The 25056-nt window shown below is 41.8% G+C and overlaps 1 protein-coding gene across 1 annotated transcript; it reads right to left on the bottom strand.

Annotated features, from left to right (window-relative positions):
* Window positions 1-891: 891 nt before the first annotated feature.
* LOC117746350 (protein APCDD1-like) lies at window positions 892-14288 on the bottom strand. Its single transcript, XM_034555412.1, is given in 8 exon segments — window positions 892-1008; window positions 1010-1039; window positions 1041-1357; window positions 2482-2692; window positions 2694-2804; window positions 8456-8981; window positions 9425-9611; window positions 14233-14288. Coding segments are annotated over 8 exon segments (1539 nt in total). The 5' UTR covers window positions 14273-14288.
* Window positions 14289-25056: the final 10768 nt, after the last annotated feature.

Genomic DNA, 25056 nt, shown 5'->3' with positions numbered 1-25056 from the left:
ATTCCATTAACTGAGAAAAACAAAACATGTCGCAGCTTGCAGTTGCACATAAGGCTGGACAACAATTCAATATGCTCCTTTTATAGACGGGTATTGGAAACATATTGAGATGATTCCAAGCAAAAAAATAAATAAGTAATTTAAAATTAACTTTTTTTTAAAACAACATTTTGTGCTAGTACAAAATGCACAACAATGGAACACAGATCAATGCAATAATTAGATTTGGTGATTTTTCAAACATTTACAATGTTGATATTTATTTAAAAAAAATAAAAGTCCTGACAATTTCAAAATAGCCCAAAAAGAAACATGGTCAAGTGTTGGCTAGTGAAGCTGGAGCGCTCTCTTTAGAATGCATGGAATTCAATTACCATAGTTGTATCCAAATTAACAGCATGACTTAATTTTGGAATAGCTGACACACTTCTGTCGAGTTCACCATACTGCAATATTTAAAGAAACTGCTGCTATGCAATTAGTGTCGTGCCTTTTTACTGTAAACAGCAACTATCCACACGCACATTTCCTCGAGAAAAGGGAGTTCATTGTCAAGAGTTTATTGTAGAAACACATCAAACTAAGTCTTTTTGCAGAGAAATTACTTGATAGTTGCATTGAAATACACTTTATAAAAACATACTCTCAGGTCTGTGTGGATATATAGACATCTGTATATTTGTGGAAACAGACAGGTTGGTCTTTGGTTCCACTCTAAAGTGCTAACGTTTCTGTGGTGCAGCAGTCTCAAGTCTTTTGGTAGCTGGGAAGGAGTTCAGAGGATCAGGGGCACCAGTGTTCACCCTCTTTCACATCAGAGAAGTAACATGTTTAAAATCAGCTGTCTGCTCTTGTAATCCACACTTGTCGACAGAAATCCCTAACGGCTCTCTACCGTTGCCAGCTGAGGAGCAACGATGTGACGAATGCGGCAAGAGTCCCCCGGACGTGTTGCCGGCCGCCTCTGTGCCATCCCGTGCAGTCGTTGTGATGCAGCAGAGGCCGGTCGAGGGTCGTCCGCTCTGCTGCGCTCGGACGCCCTGGCTGCTTGCCGAGCACTGCATCAGGGGCATCTGGTAGGAGGTGGCCCGCTCCTCCGGCCGGTCGGGGCTAGAGCCGTCGCTGGGACGCTGGCCGTTGTAGAGCAGGTAGCGACCCTGGGCATCCTGCTCCATGCGGAACAGCTCATACTCCGTGTGGGGGAGCCGGATGCCCAGTGCCACACAGCCGTCGGTCAAGGTGACGTCCTGCTGCACCCCGACCTGCCAGGACCCCTGCACCCCACATTCGTTACCATTAAAGACGTTGAGGAGGGAGGTGGTGGTGAAGTCCATGGGAGTTACTCGCATGTGGTTCACTAGGGGAGGAAAGACACAAGAAGAGCCGTTAACCCCTTCTAGAAAAGAGTTATACAGGGTGCTTTTCATTACGCTTCTCCTCGCTTAATGTCTTAGCTCCCACCCCCCAAAGCGAGGATGTGATACAGAGACGCGAGATAATAAATCTTTCGTTCCACAGTTGCTTCAAACTGTGTGCCACAGGTGCGGCATTAATACGTCATGCCACTGGATTAAATACGGCCACTTTTCCTTGCTCTAAGCTCCTCCAAAAGCCTCCTCCTCCCTCGATGCATTTAAGATATTTGGAAGATCCTCCAATATGGAGGAGAGGGGACGATTGTCGGTTGCGGGAACAGAAAGGACTCAAGGAAGCATAATGAAAAGCACCCGAAGAGTAAAAACACCAACACCAGCAATCCTGTCATTTTGGTTATTAGTTATGATAACTCACCAAGATAACTGCAGAGCTATTTTTAATGATGCTATGTTCTAAGATTCAAACAATTAACTTGATAAGTACATAATGGATAGAAACAAAACATTTTCCTTTTCTTTTTACAAAAATAGGGTCAAACAGCTCCGTCTAAGTTTTGCAAATCTGCCCACCAGCACCTCAAATGTCATAATTACATTGAATACATTCAATCTGAAGTCAGTTGCTGTTTGCTCCTGGAGTTTAAGCTGTCTAATGGTGAAGACAAGACTCCAGGAAGTCACTGCACACAAACCCCGGTCCCAGACTTCTCATTAATCTCTCAATAAGAAAACTTATACAAATATTTCCCAAAATGTTGAACCATTCCTTTAACTTATCTGACAGTTACAAAGAGGTGCATCAACAATCAAAAAAGAGGAGTAGAAACATTAGTTCAGGACTTAAGGGGTCCTCATCATCATACTTTAGTCTGCTGTAAACTATTAGCATTATGTCTTTTTAACCTTGTAATTGTGTCATTAATTTATATTATATACTTTGTTTTTTACTTCTATTCTTATACCTCTTGGTATTTTTTTTTACATTGCATTTATCTGTACCATTTCTTACCTTGATTGATTGATTAGTTTTTTCTTGTCACTTGAACTCTAGTCCCTGCTGAGAATTGTTGGTATTTAACATTTGAAGAAAACATCAACCAGTTACCTTTGAAAACGAACTCTGTCCCGCCCATGACACTGGTGGAGTGAAGCCCTCTGCTGTAGCGTCCGCGGGCGTAGATGGTGAAGGTGGGGTGCTTACAGACGGGGTCTGAGTAGTGGAAGTAGTGTCCCTCCCATGTGTGGTTATTGTCGTGGAAGATGAAGTGGCGGGTGAGGAAAAGGACCTCGGGGCGAACCTCGCAGCGCTGGCTCACCCCACTGACCATACAAGCCGACGGTCAGGTCGGATCGCGGCGACAGGATGGGGGGGTGGAACTCATCCGAGCGGAAGATGATACGACATGCGACGCAGCCGTGGTCATGGTTCTGAAAAACAAGGGAAACAAAAGGTCAGCACAGTCTATACAACTACAATGGAAAAAAACTTATTAAAAACAACACAAACAGGAGTTTATGTTGCAATAAAGATCCTTAATAAACAAGGAAGCCAATCACTTCTTAAGCAGCTGTTAGGCAAGGCGACTTTATTTGTTCACTACACCAGGGCAACTCAATGAGCTTCACATGGCGATACAAATACAGCAAAGATACACTTTTTACAATGCAAAAAAAAAAAAAAAGGTACGGGCAAGTGACAAGAGATTACAAATGTAACCCTTGGTTCTAGAAGGGTGTGATAGCAAAAGCATGTCAGAGATGCATTTGGGCCCAAAGCCCAAGTCCAAGAGATTGTTTAAACTTTTAGAACTGTTGTAATTGTCATATTTCCTAGTGTTCGTCAGGACCTTATCCAGTGGCGTTCTCAACAAGTTGGAGTTTTCAAAGAGCTTTTTATGAAAGCCCTGTGAACAGACCATTGCAGTAATCCATTCTACTGGAACTAAAGGCTTGGGTTATCTTTTCTAGTTCTTGCTTGGACAGCACTCCTAGATGGTAGTAAGAAGAAGAAGTGACCTATTGGATGCATTTCTGTATTAGAAACATGTTGCATTTACCGGGTTGTGTTACATTTTCAAACAACATTTATTTTTCTAAAATGTCACAAGAAAATGAAAAAAAAAAAACTCTGGTTAAGAGGAGGAGGAGGGAAAACTATTTCTTTCAGTCTGCTTCTCTTGAGCGTTGGACGCCAGATGAGGTTCCAGGATTTTCTCAGGCTGATGGCATCATTTTACTGTAAAAGACAGATGTCTGGTTTGAACTACAGCCATGTCGGCAGAAAGTCACACAGCGAACAGGGAGATGAACTTTCATGCTACTTAGGAAACAGCGGGGTTATAGAGTCTATAAAATACCATCAATCATATTAATTCATATCATATATTGTTTAGTGAAGCCTGGGAGCAGCATGTGATGATAGTGTCCACAGGCGGGACAGCTGTTAGCCTCTGGCTGCAGAAAAGACTTGAGGGCCTGAAGGATTCAGAGCTGGAAGCCTTCCCCGTACTGTAGTCCACCAAATCTCTTCCAACGCCTCCAGGGAGCCGGTGGAGTTTTTGTTATTTGAGGGTGGTCCAAATGTAAGACCTAACCCCACCAACCCTATCACTCTTTTCCCGGCCAACACACATGTCCACATGAGCTTCATGGGAAGTAAAACAAAAAACCCTTGAGAATTTGGTCCTACAGATGAGATAATCCCAGTGCAGCTCCATAAGCGCCTCAGAGTGACAGGTTAATGGGACTACTGGAGGGGGGGAGGCCTCCTCTGAATCCAGACCCGTGTGTATGAGAGCACAGTGCATTTTGTTTGCATCTAGTATTTGAATGTACGAGTAAGACATACTGTATGTAGCAGGAAGAAAAAATACATACAGTATGCAGAAAGTTTATTTTAACACAGACCTATGCATGTAGAATAAAAAAGAGCAGACGGCTGCAGGTGTGGAAAACATGTTCCAGATCTTGAGCTCATAAAACACAGACAGCCTGTCTGAGCTGAAAAAAGAAATGGCCCTGACTATGAATATGTTTTCAATCTATTTTTCTTCTCATTTTACAATCATTTGCAGGTTGCACATACAAGTTTTACTGCTGTTGTGACACCATTCTTGTCTCAAACATTCAAAATAATGATTAGAACCCAGTTTATAGTTCTACTGGATGGTTCTTCAACTGAGAACCAGAGTCAACACAGGGGAAAAAGAACATGTGACTGTACTCAAGAAATAGGTAAAAGGGGCGAAATTAGAGTGAAACCACAGAATATTTGTCTTTTAATTTAAAAAAAAAGAGAAGATTTTAACGATATTTACAATCGTTCAACTAGTCAATCAGCTAATTTATTTTACCTTTCAGCTCGAATCAAATTAAAGTTGAAGCTGAACAGCCCTTACGTCCAATAAAAGAAAAGTGATGTTATTACAACAATTCTTAATTTCTGTGGTTGAAAGCACGGACAAGCTGCTCTCAGAAAACTTAATTTGCTGTTTCAATGTAACGTTACATTGAAACAGCAAAATACACATTTGTAGATACCAAAGCACACAATGTCCAAATTGTTGGCGCCTCACACTAAAAGCAAAGCATTTTAAACCCTTCCTGGAATTGAAGGGAAAAAAAGAAATGGAGGAAATGAGGGAAGGATATTACTTCTCTTGCTTCATATAAATGACATTCATTAATTTCAATTTTACTGCTACATTTGGGAGCCACTTTGGTCGGAATTGACGTACAAATGAGGTCCAATCCAAGCCACAGTAGATCAAACAGAATAAGAACGGAATTACAGTTTTTTTTGGCAGAAATCTTTCATTTGGGCATTTAAGGGAGCACCGCCATAGTTCAGGGGAACTATCGAAGATGATGTCCAGAAGCAAACATTTCATGGAGGAATAAAAAAAACACACCAGGCTTAAAAACACTTCTTGGTTAGATCATAGAAACCACACCCAGTGGTGGGACGTAACCAAATACATTTACTCAAGTGGTGCTTGAGCGCTTCCCTTTTATGCAACTTTATACATTTCTACTGCACTAAATCTCAGAGGCAAATAGTTATTTGACTCCCCCTATAGTTTCCTGACGGCTTACTTTTCAGATTACAGTTTTTCATCCCCTTCCTTTCTGAACAGCTGGATAAAGCATCGTTGACTCTTTAGAGAAACGCGGTTCGACAAACATATGGTGATTTTAAAGAACATGACCACTATATAATATAATTACAGTATATAAACATCTACAGCAGTACAATAGAACATACGCATTAGTAATATTAATCTAAATAAAATCATATTTAACAGTAAAACATTGAAAAGGGAACATTTTACTTCAACTTTTACTACCTACCGTAAACGGTAAATGGACTGTACTTGTATCACACACGGATGGAAGGGTAACTATTGGGATGCAGGGGGCCACATGACCATCAGGACCAACTGACATTCATACAACATTCACACACTGTCGGCCACAGGAGCAATTTGTTTTACAGAACGATATTTAGTACTTTTGCTGAAGTAAATAATCTGAATGCTTCTTCCACCAAAGTTCTTTTTGTTGTTGTTGTTGTTGTTGTGTTAGGATCCTCAGAGCTAGACCAGCATCTCTCTTGTAAGAAGAAGACTTCCTAGGAATCCATAAGAGTCTTATCTGGCTTTATTGCTGAAGTTTGAAATATATTTCAAAGGCTTATAGTCTCAAAAAGAAGTAGCAAAAGACAACAAAGCATAAACCAAACTCGGGGAAAGCGTAACAAATGACTCTCTGCACGAGGGATACATGTGAAAACAGTATAACCACCGAGACGCTTAACCAGAAACAATATAAAAACACAGATTCCCTTCCTAAGAAGCATCATTATCAAGTGGTCGTCACTCTGCCTCAATGACGCAACAGTGATGCAGGCGACAGAAAATGAAGAGAACAGAACATAAAAACTAAAACCTAAGTCTGCTGCCTTGCTCTTGCATCACATCTAAGACCCGCCCAATAACCACAAATGAACATGCTGGCCCACAAGCGCTTTGGACGGGGACCAGCTCTGGGTACGCCGTTTTTAAGATTAGAGGATTGGATAGTCTCCATTGCAATAAAAAAATCCCTGAAAAGAAACCATTACAACCTCAAGAGGTGGTCAGATTTAGTGCTTTTTGTATAGGAAGGAGTGAGGTTCTTTCTACCACTGTTTTTACCCCAAAAGTATAGAAATTAAAAACATAATTTACTGTATGTGCATAGCTGGTGACCAATGGGACCCAAATGTGACCAATAGTTATGATGTAAAAAAAAAAAAAGAAGCTTATAATTTAAGTTTGAGTTTTGCCAAACTTAAAGAGTCAGTTCACTCAAAATTACAAAATAAAACATTTACTCATTTTTCCTAAAAGTGATCTAGCCCAGCAGATAGTTTGGGGTTTATGTGCTTTTTTGCCTCCATACATATATAATGGAGGTGAATAGAATTTCATTTTAGTTGCCCGTATCCTATACAAAAAGATTTAAAGCAACATTGCTACTTTTTTTTTGGCCACTGGAGAGTGCAGCAAGCTGTGAACATAACAATGACATATCAACCCCTTATATACAGTTAATAGACTCATGTTAGCAAATAATTGGCTATTTACTACATTTCAGGTAACACCGGACTATGGATAAGTACCTCATAAATCCCCATTTTAAAAAGTATCCTTTTAAGCCAATTCTATAATTTTGTTTGACTAACTGCAACAAGTGAATCACACCTGACCTTCCTCCTATTCAGAAAAGATGGAGAAATAGAGCACATGCAACACTTTGATTTGAGCCTCAGGCATGCATGAAATCAGACCTGGTATGTGCTCGCTGGAATAATTCATATGGCCGCATGATCCCAAATTCTAGGAATTACCACATGTTGATCGCTCCCAGAGATAGACCAGGCTACACATTGCGCCTCTGCAGACCAGAGAGTCTTAAGGAGAGCAGCTCTGGTCATTTGCAGAACCACAGGGAGCTTGTCTGATCCCAGATCCTCCCTCCACACTCTGTTTACCTTGTGATCAGCAACACCAACCCCCATCGTCCCCGTTCAAATGGATATTTATTTAGACAGTGGGCCCGAACATGATTTCATTGCAATTTCTGGGGAGGGTGACAGTGAAAACATCACAAGGGTTTCACCCAGTGGGGAAACTGCAGTGTAAATAGAGAAGTTACATCCCATAAGCACAGCGGAGGAAAGAAAGAGCTCTCTCTTGATGCTAGATCTTGGAGATGAAGTCGGTATGTACACAGTTTCTGGTTTCTACTAGTGCAAATGTTTAGTGAGATAAGATTGATGCATATACACTGACCCTGAATCAGATTTGGAATCAAAAGTCTTAAAGGGTGGGTTGCTGCCACAGAACAATTTAGATTGCCTCACAAGTTTGAATATTACAAGAACTTCGACATTCAGCCTTCTACACCTTTTGAGCCCACTGCTCCGGCACCTTGTAAACAAAACGTAAAGACTTAGTTTCTAATATTATTTTACCCAGGTCTCCTCACAGCACTGCTAAGGCTACGCCATAAAAGAGCACTGTTCAGGTCAGTTCATGCCGTTTCTGGTGCGTGTGGTCTATGCGGTGTGGCGTGTCGACACAGTGGGAGTCGAGTGCAGCAGAGGCTCTCCAGCGAGCTGCGTGCTCAGGACGGAAAACAAAACTCCACCGCTGGTGAGTCGATGTGTTACCCCCTCTGCAGGTAAACAGGGATGAGAACTGCAGTGTACAGAGGCATGGCCTTTTACTTTTGAAAAACTCTTATAAGGCCTCTACAGATGGTATCTTTCCTCAAGCCACACTGCTAGCATGGCAATACAATTTAAAGAAGAAAGTCAAAATATAAAATAGACACTGTTGTGTTTCAGAATTCAGTTTGTTCTTGTTTCTTACTCTGGTTATCACCCAACTGCCCCTTATAGTTATGTTGTGAACCCTTGGAAGGAGACTCCACTGAATTATAGCAGCTACATTTTTTCTCGGCAAAGACTCCAAAGCCACGTTTCCCCCCCCCCTTCCTTTAAACCACCTAAGAGGTAATCATTAGGGACGTACCTTGGCGTTCTGCAGAGCGGTCTGGTAGCTGGACGGCTTGTAGTACAGCCTCTGGGACGGCTCGGTGTGGATGTCTCCGAGAAACAGCTCCTCCACCAGGTGATCCAGGTTGTGATGCAGGTACTGCTTCTCCACCCTCAGCAGCTGCAGCTCATGCATCGCAAAGTTAAGCTCCCTGGAGCAGTCGTAGCCGCCCTCCTCGCTCCACAGCTCGTAGACCACGCTGGGCTCCCAGGGGCCCTTCACGGCCCCTTTGCAGCTACGGTTGAACCTTTGGCTGAGCTCTTTGGCCACGGTGGCTGTGTGACAAACCATCTGGACGCGGTGGAGGTGGTACTCTGCCTCTGTGCCGCCGCGGATGATCCAGGAGGCCTGGCGTAAGCGCAGACGACCCCGGATCACCAGGGTGTAGGTGGGTCTGGTGCAGTGGTTGTCCTCGTAATAGAACTGGTGAGCCTGGAACGTGTTGTTGGAGTAGAAACTGTAGGAGCGCGTCAAGAACTCCGGACCTGGTCTCACCTCACAGCTGCAACAGGAAATAGAGGTTTCAGATGAACACTGTGCAAGTCTAACAATCTAAAGTTGGTCCAGAGCTGTGTGCTGCCAGCTCTTTTAATACATTCAAATCAAATTCATTAATTGTTTTAATATAACTTCAACCGTGTTAGGTGCAGACTTGTTGGGAGCTTTCTGCTATAGCTGCAGAAGCATAATCTTTTATTGAAGTTTGTCCATTATTATTATGTAATTTGGTTTTCATACTTCACCAAAGCCAACCTGAACAACTTGTTTTTATTATGTACACCTCAAAATAACAAGCAAAAACACTTGTTTAAACACTTGTTTAAATATCATGTCATGTTGTTATGCCCTTGTTTCTATATAGAGGGGATGGTTGCATTGGATTTTGAAGTCAAATCTTCCTGGCTGCCTATTAAAAAAATGTTGCACATAGTCCTAGTTCTTCACCTGGTGGACACCCAGTGACCCTCTACATTGGGAGGCATCTGCACAGAGATCCGGGCTCCATTATGAAGGTGCTTCAACATGTGTAGGCACTGGGACTCTTTGAGCGATCGGCTGAAGGTTTTCTCCAGAGAGAGGCGGCTGGACCGACCATCCGAGTAGTGGAGAGAGGAACCACCTTCAGCCCAGCCTGCAGAAACAATAAGGACACCAAAAGGTTTAGCTTGTGTGAGATTTAAACTTTAATTGCGCTTCATAAAAGAGAAATATAAAAACAAAAGTTTTTTTTAAACCATGAGATCTTTGTAGTATAATACAACTCAGTCAGTTTTTGTGGTCTGCCTAGATCAGATTCAACAAGCCAATCGGATTAGCCTTCCCTTCCTATGCCACATGCAGGCTCATTAGAATGCGTCACCCCTCATCCGAGTAACTCCACCCACAACTCGAGAACCATCTTTGCAAAAGGTGCGCCACTTTTTTCTCTCAAGCCATTTAGAGCAGATGGGCTTTTTCAGGAGGGCGGTGTAGAGAGACGGGGTTTCAGAGGGTGAATACAGGTATGATCAGACAAACGGTACGAGAAAAATATGTCTTTTGATCATTAAAGCATTGCGACATGTTCTAGTAGAAACCCAAAATGAAAGTATGAACCTGAAAATGAACACGATGTGTCCCCTTATGGATTCACCTGATTTTACTATAAAGAAATGTGAAAATGGGAGGATAAGTTTCTTTATGTTTGAGTATTAACGCAGTGTTATGAATTAGATTGAAATCCTGAATAGATACATTGATGCTGAATAAGCCATTCAGCTGTTGTGACATGTGCTGACATGTGCTTCATTGGAAGTTGAAATGTTGAATAAACCACTAGAGAATGAGTTTAGTTTGGCAGATCTTTTTTCCTTTTAAATCTTTACCACCTAATAAATGAAGCGCAACTGCTTTTAAACTAACAATGAAGTTGCTTCCAATTACTTCAAATAGAGAAAGTAGTCTGTGTAGTTTGAGGTTTGGCTCTCATATTTTCACTCCGCTTATTCGATCAGTCAGGCCTCTTTGAAGTGTTTGGAAGGTTTTATGTAGTCATTTTAACTCATGTCATCACCCGGGGATTACAGGGCTTCATCAGTGACCTGCCACACCTGGTATGAGTGGAGTCTTCACGGGTTAATATTAGCTGAACATGTGATGAAAAGGCAAAGCTTAGATGTCCAGGTTGAAGAACTGATGCATGTCTTTGTGCTGAAACAGCTGACTTGAAACAAGCTCGAAAATAAACTTGAAAATTAAGCTACAAAGAAAGTTAAAAAAAGGACAAGAGCAGCATTGAAGGTTGAGTTCCCACCCTGTCTGCGTACCCTCGATGCACCACTTGAAATAACAATATGCTCAACAATAGGCTGAGCTAAAGGGGATACAATATCGGAAATGAAAGCATTTTCAAAGCCTTCAGCCAAAGAAAAGCCTTGAAGCCTACATTCCTGCAAGGATTTATTCAATGCAATACTCTAATATCACCAAAATCTACTTAGAAACATGAAGACTTTGCTTTAAATGCTTTCTATCTGGACAATATCATTTAATGCCTTGGAATGCCACTGCAGTCGCATCAGTGCTTTTAATGAGATACTAATAACACCGAGGGAGGAACAAAAAAAACGAAGCTCCATCCAGTTTGTTTACACCCAGCTCCTATGTGTGTAAATCACCACATCACAGCGCTGCTCAGCGGAAACACATGACAGGGGAGACTTGATCCCCCGACTCAGCTGGTGGCATTAGTAATGCTGCTGGCTCGAGCCGTGTTAAAAAAGTCAAAGAAAAGGCTTCAGTTTGCCATGTGGGGTGTGGGCCTTTTTGTTGCACCTGCAGTCAGTTCTGGACTCGAGGAAAAAAACCCTAAGTGGCTGCAACAGTGCTTTTACAATGATGAGGGCAATTTAAAAGAAAACCTGGTGAGATTATCAATGCACTTTTAACCTCCGCGTCTCAGATTTAATAGCAGGTGAATATTCACACACACACACACACACACACACACACACACACACACACACACACACACACACACACCACACACACACACACACACACACACACACACACACAACACACACACACACACACACACACACACACACACACACACACACACCACACACACACACACACACACACACACACACACACACACACACACACACACACACACACACACACACACACACACACACACACACACACACACACACACAACACACACACACACCACACACACACACACACACACACACACACACACACACACACACACACACACACACACTAATGAATAGTAAATTGTTATTAAGTAAAAATAACAGCTTACACGTAATGTTAAAAAGGAACGGCAATTTGCTAAACTGAGAATAACTTGCATACATTTTTTTTTTAAACTGACCAACATTGACAGATCTGATCCAGAGACTTATTTTAACTTTTGTGGCTTTGTGAGAAAATCATAATTATAATGAAACACAAGCTTCATTTAGAGAACCCAAGAACTCAAAGTGGAAAATAGCTGAGGAAATTATCAAACAGACGCGTATCCTTTTTGTAGGATTACCTTTTAAGAGGAAGTGTCTCTCCACATTTAATGAGTGTTGAATGTGGGAGTTTCTTCCAAAAGCTTCCTTTAAAAAGGAAACCCTTTCCACATTAAGGCAATAATCAGGCTCGACCCTCTCCAGTACCTCGCTGCTGCTGCTTTCCCAGACTACTGCTCTCTATCGAAATCAAAGCAACCACAAAATTCCCAGAGCCCAAAACCACAGAGAACATTTCCAGTTGGCCTGATCCCACCAGTGAGGTAACCGCACTGGGACCCCTGACAAGCAGAGAGCCTCCACATCGTTTATGGGCAGGGAACAATCCAGAAGTGCCAGAGCAGAGACCAGACAAAGGGCCGTTCTTTGAGTTATCTTAGCAGTTGGCAGTGACTTGAAGGGGGGGACTTAATCTCGATTAATTACAGAGGTAAAATATGAATATAAAAAGGTACCGGCTTGAGTTCATTCAGCTTGTAAAGTAAAGTCCTAAAATATAGTTTTTGTACGCATCTACAGAGTTGCCAGCGGCTCAGTTAGCGGTATAGGAACAGTGGAGCTTTGAGGTAAATGCTAACACAGGCTAATGCTCAGCATGCCACAAACTGTCGCAGACATGAGCCCATGAGTATAATAAGGAGGATGAGGAAAAACTCCACAAAAAAAAAAAAAAAAAAAACTGCTAGACTAAGCCTCACAGGTTACTGTAGCCATGCTAGAAGTTCTGTGTGGCTATAGCATATGTAGCAGGCTGATGCTAACATTAGCATGCTTAATGTACAAAATGACATGGCAATGTTAATAGTGGTTGAGATATTTCAGTCTGAGGACCAAAGGGGTCCGACTGACCACCGTCACACCGCTAGAACCGCCAAGATGTTCTGAGACTTCTTCCTCAATCACAGACTGAATCTCCACCGTCTGTCTTGCCACGATCATTCTCTGTTGGCTTTATTTGAACTTGTGAGCACCTCTTTCTTTTTGTTTTCTGCAGTTTGTCAAACTTATGTTGACACAATTTCTACGAATGTTAGATTTTGCTAATTTAAAATGCTTATTTTCTGACCGATACCTCCGTTATTAAAGCAGCAACTACTCGGATTTCCGTTAGTCGTCTCATGTTTCTTTGAAACTCAAACATCAGTGTTGATTTCCTGACAACTGAAACAAAGTAACACTTGGAATTCAACCTGAGAAGACCCACAAGTGTAGCATTGATTAAGAGTCCAACAGATATATTAGCAGGCTGATATCATCGTCAGATATCAACTACCTTAAATCGCGATGTTTAAAGTTGTGTGTGTGTGTGTGTGTGTGTGTGTGTGTGTGTGTATATATATATATATATATATATATATATATATGGGCTGCCAATCTCCAACATAGTCACATATCTTCACTTCTTCTATATCCAACATCAAGATGAAAATAAAAAGTTTTAGGATAAACAATTACTTGAGCAATCATTCTCTTACATTTTGAGAATGGCCCCACAGGCCCAGTCTTATTCATATCCTGAATAGCTGCTCCATGCTTCTCTCAGAGTCTTTTATGACCTTTAAATTTGGCGCACTGGCTGAGGTTTTAGATTTACAGCACACACTGATTCCATTGCCACTACGAAAGGCTGCAATAACACACCACTTAATTGAACGTTAGATTTCACTCAAACACACTCAAGAATAAGTGGACTCCAAAATATCGTTTCTTCTCAACCCAGTCATTTGAAGTTGCAGCCAAATGTGCCTTCCTCTGTCACTGCAGCAGATGGATTGGGTCAACTGAAGTCCCAGAATCCTCTGCAGCTCAGACAGGGTTTCATCAGGAATGGAGGTTTTAAGTGGTTCTTAACTCCAAGTGCTTTCATCTGACCAGCAGCCCCTGGGAAGCTTTTTATTGCCTTTTAGCCTTCAAACATGTTCATCACTGTGGCATAAGGGATAACTTATCCAGAAAATACTATAGAGCTGTTGGACACAAACACACAGCTATGATGGCACACAGGTGTGCTGAGGTGAGGAGAGGACTGTCAGGTTCCACAGAGGAAGACAACATTTCAAAATGTACTGCAATTAAAACATTCTATAATTTAGATGATCTCACCGGTCCCTGAGCTTCTAGGCTGTTTACGCATTTTGTTTACCAAGCACACGTGGAGTCAAAACACACGTTTCACTCCGCACCTCGAAACATTCAGGTAACTTTAAAAAAGTGTCTTACCCAGAAAAGCAACGAAAAGCAGCGTAGAGGAGAGACCCATGCTGCACTTTGGAGGATTGAAACGAACTTCAATGGTCACACTGGGAGTTCAGGTTGTCCTTTACGCAGCGTCCTTGTGTATTCCGACTGGCATTATGAATCCAACGCGTGGAGCAAACACTCCTAGGAGATCCGAACATCATAAACTAACACGCCCGCTGCACCTGAGGGTCAAAACAAAGAATCGCACCTAGAAAAGGAAGGAAAGTCCAAACTTCACTACGGGGACGCTGTGGATGAGCTCACCGCTCTGGTTCACTGGTGAAATGAAGCAGCTCCGTTGCTTTTACGAGCGTCCTCCGTGCGTCTTGGAGGAGTGTTTGTACGTGTGTTTGGAGACTGGACTCCACCCCCCCCCCCACGCCCCCACGCCTCCCCAGCGATTTTAGGGGCGGAGCATGTGTTGAGGTTTTCTCCCGTTTCACGCGCACTGAAGACAAAAGTCTTCCATATGTGTTCAAGGTGATGGTCAACTGTTGAATTCTTGAGATGTTTTGAGTCTTAAAATATCTATAATTTTTTTTTAAATGATTAGTATTTTTACTAATACTAAATGCAAGCGTCAACATCATATCATTATAGTTTCATGGGACCAAATCAATATTTGTGTAACAACATTTTTCAATAACCACCTCTAAAATGAGATGAGCAACATCTTAAAAAAAACGGAATTAAGGTTTTTCGAACATACTTTTGTTACTTGGAGATTGAGAAGGAGTAACGTTGTCCTGGGACAACACACTGGGCCTCTCCACTCTTTTCATTTGTGTCCAACATCCGGCGGCTTGTTATCATTCACGGACGTTGCACATTTTTCTTGACTGTGGCCCTCAAATTATACACTTCTCATCATTAGCCTGTCTGCCTGAAGGGAGGGAGGGAGCGATGAATAGCAACACACCTTCACAGAGCCTTTTCCTCCCCAACACCTGTGTGTGTGTGTGTGTGAGCGAGAGAGAGAGAGACCTTGGCCTTGAGTTACCATCTCCTTGTCTCATTTCAACTTTTGGTTCTCTGCTGTTTATCTTTTGACCCTGAGTTGAGAGCCTCCAGCTCCTCTTCATTCATCAGTCAGCCACTCTGGCACTGAGCCAGCTGTGTTATACTTATCTTTAAACACAGATTATATCTGCACACAAACACCAAACCTCAATTTTATCTCACAATCACTGATTATCAGCAGATTTATGCCAGTAGTTGCTAATGTAGCCTCGAGCTATTGGCCTCAAGAAAAGATGAGAAGCTCACTAACAACACCAGATTGTTTTGTAGTCTTCAGCACCAACGATGCAGACTCAAATGACATCACTTGAGGTAATTTATCAGACTTCACGCAGCTTCCTCTGGAGCCACTAAAGGCTTTGTATAATTAGAGTAGAAGTACACTCAGTATGAACCTAATATAGATTTAATGACGACCTGGAACAAGCTGATACAGAATTAGGACTGTAGCTATCAGATTTAAGTAAAACAATCGGTTCATCTTTTAATCTATTATAACATGATAAATTACTTTATTTATTTTAATGTACAGTTAAATAAAACAAAAGTATCAAATTCTCACATCTGAGAAGCTTGAACTTGTCAATTTTTGCTTGATAATAAAGTTAATTAATACAGAAATTGTCAGACTAAGGAAAAACAATATTTTTTCAAAACCATAAAAGAGGATAATGTGTTTAAAATGGATTAATACGCTTTTACGTATGTCCTGAATTGTTTTTCTAGTCAACTTAAAACTTGTCTGGTAAAATATTTTTTTCAGTGTAAAGTTCTTCACATAGAGACAAATGATAGTGAAGGAGGCCCCGTCATACACAAAAAAAAAAGTATTTCACCTGCTTATCCAATAATCCCCCAATCCTTAATCAGTAGAGCAATCCTCCACTGAGAGAATTCTAATTAATTTATATTGTTTGGTGTCTTAACCCTCACGGCTGCCTCCCTCTATACGCTCCATGGTATTTGCCCTTTTTCCTCTAATCCTGGATCCACGCTCTGGGAGAGTGACTCCAGCCTCTCTCTCTCGCTCTCTCTCTCTCTCTCTCTCTCAATTCCTTCTTTTCTCAAGATCCGGAAAAGCCGCCAAGCGAGATCCGGACAAACAGACTGATGGGATTTGCAAGAAGCCCGGAAGGGTATTAAAAAGAAGAGCTGTATAGAAGGAGAAGCTGGAGGCAGGGAGGCAGGGAGGTGAAACTGGGAGGCTTGTTCTGGTGTGTTGACCCCTGCTTTGTCCTGTGTGGCTAATCAAAGCATCACTGCACCCTCTTTGTGTCGCTGCAGGAATGTGATCTATGAGAGGTGGAAATAAGACTGCTTTGATTGTCAAAAGACTCAATGGGACAGTAAAACCAAATGAAAAACGTTTATCCTCACATTTCCTGTCGGGATTGTTAATACTCTGATTTGGCCTGTAAACGCTGAAACTTGTTATTCCTTCTCTAAACCATTAGGGATATTTCTAACATGTTTTTTGTATTAAACCTTTATCATCAGTGTCCCTAAACACATCAGAGCAGATGAATGTGAGTGGAGACTTTTCAAAGTTGAAGTCTCTCTGTTTCTGATTAAAGCTGTTTTCTGAACAATTGGATGACTGCGTTGTTTCCTGCTCGCCTCTTTCTTCATGTCTCCCTGAAGACGTTTGTGTCATTTCTGGAAGTCTGGAGGTGTGTAAAAAGCGGAATGAGAAGGGAGTGGCGCACAATGTACAAACAACTGAGTTATGGGAATTTAACTGTTGATTGTTTGTGACTGTAGATCAGGCCAGAGGAGTTATTGATAGTAATAGCAATGTGACATGTTGTATATCATCTTGAGTTGAACCTCTTTAGCTGACTAAAGGTAGCGTAGAGATGATTTTAGAGCGACTTCAACCCTGCCATAGCACATATTTTGGCCACTTGGAGGCAGCAAAAAAACGGACTTTACACATCCTGCAGTTACGGAGCAACATAAGCGGTTGTCTCGTTGTAGCTCTGCATTTGGTCTCCACCAAGTCCTGGAGGTAGTATCTGGCTCTTCTAGCTGCAAAATGGCTACCTAGGTGCTAACTATCTTTGTCAGCTGATTCGTGACGAGCAAGCAACTTGCTGAAATTATCTCATTGCTCTGGCTCAATTTGATGAGAGCTGTGCGATTGAAATGAAACAATAAAGTTGCACACCGTGAAATCAAAACAACAAGCTGAAAGACGCTAAAACAGTAGCTCATGGCTTAAAGAGGGACTACGTCTGATTTGTACTGTTCCTTTATTCTTCTGTGGGTATTGTTGGAGAGATTCACCCTGCAAGAACAACTCAAATATCAAATTACAATTTTCTGTCCCTCTTAGCGTCTTTCTGTAAACTTCTATTCTGTACTTGACCCACAGTTGCTCCGAATGCAGACACAACTGGGATACTTGGAAAGACTGCAGTCAAACAGTGAGTGAAACTATTGAGACGGCCCTGAGCCCGGTTGAGAAGGCCTGGCTCCAAGTTTGGTTTCAATATGGCAGACATCTGCTGCTGCAGACAATTGAAACAGTACAGTTAAATCAATCCAGACCGGGAGTGGAAACAGAGAGACAGACAGAGAGGTGGAGGGGAGAGAGAGATCCTTTCATCTGTGTTGCTTTGGTAAATTCTCCCATGTGCCACAAGAGATCCCATTGTGTTGAACTGCACGGTCAAGTGGAAAAAAGAAAAAAACACAAAAACAAAGGAGACAGCAAAGGGGAGAACATGCAGAGGCTGATGAAACTCCCTTCCTGCTGACTTCATCTTATTTTCTCTTAAAACATTGTTTTATTTACAAACCAAGGCTTTCACGACCAACCTATAGCAGCCGTCCCACGGGAACCCCCAGATGTTTCGTTTGTAAGGCAACAAGCTTTTGAGCGATTACTTCCTCCAAGTCTTCGTGCGGTTGCGAGGTGATTGACAGGAAGCAGAGCGTAACGTAATGCAGCGCTGATATGAAAGCACTTGGCTCTGCTCAGAGCAATAATGATAAAACCGAAACACTGACATATCCCATAAGCTGTCATGTTTTCTCTGATGGATTGTTTACCTAAGGCGGTTTTCAAGGCCGCTGAGGTTGATTTCCATAGTGGACAAGAATGAGCTGCAGCACATGGCTCCTTCTGAAGCAAGAAAAACAACACAACGTAAAAAAAGGGAGAAGCTTAATTACTGGCACAAGCCAAAAGAAGATACAATTATTGAAATTCACAGAAATCCATGATGCAGCACGTCCCTTTCTCCCTCCAGGCCAACCTAGAAGAGGCCTAAGCTCTGCCATGCCAGAGTCAGGATTCTTGTGGCCTTGTGGCCCGTGGCCCATCCAGCGGTCGCTTGCCTCCTCTGACAGGCCCATGTTTGTCCTCCGGGGTGCCAGCTGCTTGGTGAACACACAGGCTGACTCGACATCGTCCTGCTCTGCATAAAGTAGAGGGAGCAGAGGCCTTCAGCCGGCTAAAGCAGCAGTGATTTATTCTGACGGCACAACCATAACCATAAATATACACGATGGATTGCAAGAAAAGAGACCAGAAAACCAGCTTTTTAGGTAGTAAGTGTTTGAAAAGAGGGCATAAAAGGCAAAAGAACACAAGAAGTAAGGCTGCCAGAATGCTTATTCATAATTGCTGGAGAATCTATTTGAAGTTGAGTTATTAGCAAAAACCAAATCAAATTTGGTGGCTTTTGAGGATTGAGAACAAATTTATGGAAATTTATGGAAATCCGTTGTAGCGACTTTATTTGTATCAATTATTGTTTTTGAGATTTTAGACAGCGCTCTGGTATTATGCTATAAGTCCTACACAGGCTCAATACGCAATATAAAAGATGTCCTGGTTGCAAGCCAAGGCAACTTGGCTGTAGAGGCTCATAACAATAAGGCCACTTTTACAAATTACACAACTACACAACTACACGACTACACTCTGCAACAGAAGGAGAGATGATGTCTTTCTTTAATCCATGTTCTCACCAAAATTGAGGTCCAATTAAGTCCACAAACAGACGTGAAGACAGGCTCACTTGGAGCTACCTGTACTGGTTACTTTTCATATTTGTGAATACATGTTTTGCAGTTTGAATAAGGATCACTTCTGGACATTATTAAGCTTTTAAAAGACACTTTTTGAGACAATTGCCAGTGTCAAATAATTCTCTGATGATTTTAGAGACTCCTGAAATGTTCTTACTGAGGCTTTCAGGGGGTCTGAAATGTCATTTAAGGGGTCTAGGACCCCCAAGACCCCCGGTATTTCGCACTCTGGATTTACAGTACGTTTTGTATATAAGGATTTGATGGAAACAAGATGTTCAGACTGTCAAAACATGTTCGAAAACATCTGTCCAACAAGTCCTAATTTCACAAAAAGATAGCAGATATTAGTACCATTTGTTCAACATAATAATGTTTGCAGGGGCCGCATCGCACCACAAATTAATAACAGTTTATTGAAGGGTTGTCACAAAGTCACATATATAGAGATTTCATGTTAATTCTGTCCAGGTGGTTTCCCCCCCCGGGTGTGACACGCAGCTGCATGCTTCAAAAGGCTGCGGCATGAGTCTGAGGAGGAGAAACAGAAAGCTGTGAAACACTTCCTGACCATCCAGAACGCTCTGCTCACAGGTGGCAGGAAGACGAGGAGCAGCCTCGCAAATCAGACGTCTGGAGAAAAGTACTCATCCAGAGAGACAAACGTGCATCCATCAACGTCTTTTAACGCCATTACTAATGAATTAGCAGAACTACCTTTACAGCTGTACACCGTGTTTTCAACCAGACAAGTTGATTACATTCTTATTGATGGTGCGGCTTTAGGAAGATGGAAGTAATAAAAAGGAACTGTTCATATTAACTAAATGCCGTTTTCACAGCTGGTGCCAGTAAAAAGGTTTTATATTTGTGTTGCTGTAAACATCTATGAGAAGGAACATCTAATGCTGCCCATAAAATGATTCATTTTGTGATTATGGAATCTGTTTTGTAACACGTGTACATGAGGCCACAGCAAACAAACTTGTGAATAATATATTCCATTTTCTTGCCATTAAAATCTCCTAAAATACTACAAATGGCCATTTAAAAGCGTGATTAAAATAAGGTATCTGGACATTGAAGGGAACAAAATAGATATTAGATATATAAGTATAAATTGATTGTTATGTAACAAGTTCTTATTCCGCACTCTTACTTTAATGCTCGGGGTAGCCGCATCAAAGCATAACACTCCACTACAGCAGCGGTTTAAAACATGTGATTAACATTAACAAAACTACTTGGTTATGTTGTGGTTTCCTCCTCAGACACGGACTTTGTCACTTGTAACAGTGTCACCTGACCTCCTGAGCAGTTGCTCTCAGCGTCTGATATTCCCCATGGATGGGTTTACATTGCACATACTTAAAAGATGATCTAGGAATGAAACCGGGCTGGATGATCGCGTGATCATTGACTGGAGGTCACAGTTAATTGACAGTGCAACCACAGCCATGTTTTATGTCATGCCACCTAAAAAGTAGCTGTCGCACAGCTGTTAAGTGGGTCTCATTTAATTTATTTCACCCAAACAAAGTGTGTAACTTTTTCTTAATCCACATTTTCCGACATCCACAATGATTCAATTTATAATAACATTTATAATAACCATCCCACAGCTCTATATTATGTGTCCATGGTAATGTGTCCTTTTGGTATTTGTAAGTGTTGTCGTTTCGACAAATTCCAGTCAGCTTCAGCCCTCTTCTGTGGACTGACAGGTTGATTATTTGACCTCTGCACTCACAGTTTATTGTGCAAGACGCAACAGGATACATTTTGACTCTACATTGGATTTTCAGAGTGATGAGGTCAACAGCGTTTGGCTCTGCACTGATGTTGTTCGGCCAGTAGATTTAAACCACGGCACCGCAGCTGCAAGACGGCTTTGCTTTTATCATGTCGTGTTGATCCATTATTGATCAGAAGTCACTTATGATGTAGAAACACAATAACTTGAAAGCCCTTAATATAACAGTTTTTACAAGATTTGTTTTAATTAGTCCAGACGGCAGCCACTAAACGGGCTGCAATGTTATTTATATATATATATATAATTATATATATAATTATATATATATATATATATAATATATATATATATATTTATATGTTTACGGCCTGCTATTGTTGTTATAAGTATCTGACTACATTATGGAAAGGGTCCTACATTTTCCATGTGAAAGGGTTTTTTCCTGATCCGATGTGAGGTCCTGGGACAGGGATGTCGTTTACAGATTGTAAAGATATTGGGCTATACAAAATAAACTGAATTGAATTGAATTCACCTCGTGCTTGATCCGGTCTGTTCGTCATCGTGTCTAACCGAGTCTCATTCGGAAATCTTGCGCCACACCCACAATTGTCAAAATCATCTAAATAATTTAGCCATGAGTTTAGACCGTGCTTTCTGACCAACAAACACGACAACAACGGCCATCTGCTCTGCAACTCACGATCACACTGTCGTCTTACGGCAACAAGCCCGACACATTCTCACATCGATGCGTCAAATAACGCAGCTCGTCTTTTCAAACAGAAAGTTCTTCACAGGAAGTTATGTTTAGGCAACAAAACAACTTGAGTTGAGTCATGTGACTAATGACACTAATGACTCATTTGACTAACAACTGACATTACAAAATGCAACGTATACTTGAGTTTCACACCGGAAACCAACTGCAGTCTCAGTACAACTCTCGCTGTAGTTGTCAGACACTTATAATAACAATCTGTGCCTGCAGTATGTTAGTAGATGTTAGTTGATGGAGCACAATTGCACCAGCACGTTTAGAGGCTGCCGTCTCCACTGCCTCAATACTGGACAAACTTTTAGTTCTTTTATTGTCGCCATTAGTTGCTAAGACACTTTTTAAGGGTTTGAAATGCTGATATGTAAGTATATGTAATTGTGTATGTGTCCTTTCCATCGGTGGCGGGTTTGAACCGATAACCTTTCACCACCAACCAGCCTCGCTCCCCAAGACTCCACCCTCCTGGGCCCACAGTACTCTCATCTGTTACTAATTAGATGATTTAGAGCACAGAACAAATGTAATTTAATGGTAATTCATCTTCCCATCAGTTGTCACAAACATGTCTGTGCAGAGCGAAAAAACGCTCTTTGAGTTTTCCGCTGTCCAACACAAAGAGGAGCAGGAAGCGGCCTGCACACTGTGCTTTGGTGCCTTTGAGTGATGGGGAAATGATCTAGAGGGTCACATTTCAAAACGTACCATCACACCCCTCAACATTTGATCTTCTTTCTGTGTGTGTGTGTGTCCGTGTGTGTGAGTTTGTGTGTGAACGTGTCCAGGCCTGAAGACAGGAAAGGCATTAGGGGATTTTTTTCATCACCGCTGATCTTTTAACAGTGCACATTTGTTTGTTCGGGGATTCTGAGCACACACATCAAACAGAGATTGAGGTTGCGCTTCATTGACATAATTGTACAAAAGATGATGTAACACTAATACAACAGAGACTGACAACAAACTAAGAGTTTAAAAACATCTTGCCAAAGCCTGTAAAGCAGTAAAAAGATGAGCGTGAGAGCCAAGTCAGACTATCAGTGTGAGTGAAGTGGTCAGAGCGCAGAGATTGATGGCTTCACAACGCAACACCACTCATGTGCGCTGCAAGTCTTTTCCATGAGCAAAGACTTGCGGTGTGTGTGTGAAGCAGAATGTGTCCCAGATTTTCTCTCTTCTTCTTCTTCTTCTTCTTCTTCTTCCTCCCTCTTTGCTCTCCTCTCTTCTCTGCGGGCTGGATGGAGAGAGCTTTGATGTGGCACTCGCTCAGTGTTGTGACCGCAGGCCCAAGAGGAACCAGATGCTCTTTGGATGGACTCGTGGTGGAGAGGTATATGTATAAAATGAGGAGAGAGAGAGAGAGAGAGAGAGAGAGAGAGAGAGAGAGAGAGAGAGAGAGAGAGAGAGAGAGGATGGGTGCAGGGGAGGGCTGCCCCCATGCCAGTTGAGTTGGCCGTAAAGTTTGCTGCACCAAAGCAGACACAGCGGGTAACAGTGTACAGAAAACAGCGTTGAACATCAATGTTCTCTCACTTACAGCTGTGAAAGCAAACTAAACAGTCACTATCTTTTACAGCAGGAACACATCAAGTCATCAGCTTACCGTGATGTTGGATTGGGGTTCAATCCCCCCGTAACAACACCATGCTGACAGAGTAGTGGCCGCGGTTGTAATTGCATTTCCCTTGATGCACTTGGGCCCTTCCTGTCTCTATGTCTGTTTTTATATTTATTTTGTTGGTTTCCTTATTTCTTTTTTTGTGAAACACTCTTGTGGCGTTCTGCTCTAGAAAAGTGGTATATTTACCAATAATATAGCATATACAGTATATATGATACATTTAGCAGCTAACAACTATTAGTTATGTAAAGATAGAGTGGAGTAATGGCCTGAGCAGAAAATGACAACATATATATATATATATCTGTTGTAATCCGAGCCTCTCCAGTCTTTTTTTTTATAGAAATAAATAGAAAGAAGACAATACTTTTGGATGGTTTTCAGAATTATCTCTCAATTTTTACAATGTTTACATTTTAATCAAACTGAAAAAATGAGGAAGAAAGAAAAATCCAGATCCTGATGAAAAGCCAGCTCAGAATCCCACGACTGTAAGGATTGGGTCAAAGTAGATGCGTCTACTTAACTTACTTCTGTTTGCAGCTTCCTACATTTCCCAAAATGACTTTTGGCTACATCCAAAGAACATGCCTGAACTTGCTAGATTTACATTTTGGGTTTACTATGTAGGTGGAGTGAGTGATGGTGGCAGTAAAAGACAGCAAAAGTTATTCTGGTCCCACAGCTGCTAAACACTGTTAGCTTCGTCAGGACTGTTGCTGTTGTTAGCACCGTTAGTCGGCTCAGCCATCGCCATGTTGAGAGCCGTGTGGAGGCAGTAGATAAATGCCCTGAATTTTAAATGCAGCACTCTTTCACAAAATGCAACACGTTTTGCTGTTTGTTGTTGCTATAGTGCTTTAGTGTTGTAGTACATTGAGACAACAGTCTGTTGAGGAACAGGTCTTTCTACCTCTTGTACAAGGTTGTTTAAACTTCGTTGTTTTCTGTGATCTTATCCACGTTTTGACAATTACAAGAATAAGAAACCGCTCTCTGAGGGTTGTTTCCTCCAAAGACACTTCGCCAGGCTGAATATTTGCTGACACAGCGGGTTTTTGTACCCCGGTTTGGTGTTTGAAGGACAGTCTGTCTGACCACCAGGCCACCAACAACCACACCAGCATCGGCAGCATTTCAGAACGCAAGCCGAATCAAATCGCGTCTCCTCCACGACTCCATAACCACTCATACTGTAGAATTACACAAACCTCATAACAGTTTTGATTTATGACCCTCATGTGACACTGTAGAGTTTGGCAGGAAGTATACGCAGCTCCGTCTTCGGCCACAAAAAACATTAAGGCGTACTTTAAGAATTTCCCTCGGGTCGCCGGTCACCGCAGACGTTAATGCAACTGAGAAGACTTGAAAAGCAATGGAAGTTACAGACAGAGAGATTAATCTGACCTCTTTATAATTTCCTTCTCTGTCTGCTAAGAGAAGGAAGGATATTGACAGAAAGAAAGTCAGTATTTCCATCATTTGCTTCCTCTCTATGTTTCTTTCTTTCTTCTCTCTGTGAGGCAGACATGCCATGAAGTGTTTATCTTATATATCAAATAGCTGTTTATGCAGTAAACCAAAGCA

This window comes from Cyclopterus lumpus, chromosome 17 (genome assembly GCF_009769545.1).
Source record: "Cyclopterus lumpus isolate fCycLum1 chromosome 17, fCycLum1.pri, whole genome shotgun sequence".
Taxonomy (NCBI): Eukaryota; Metazoa; Chordata; class Actinopteri; order Perciformes; family Cyclopteridae; genus Cyclopterus; species Cyclopterus lumpus.
This window is presented reverse-complemented; position numbering and strand designations above follow the sequence as displayed.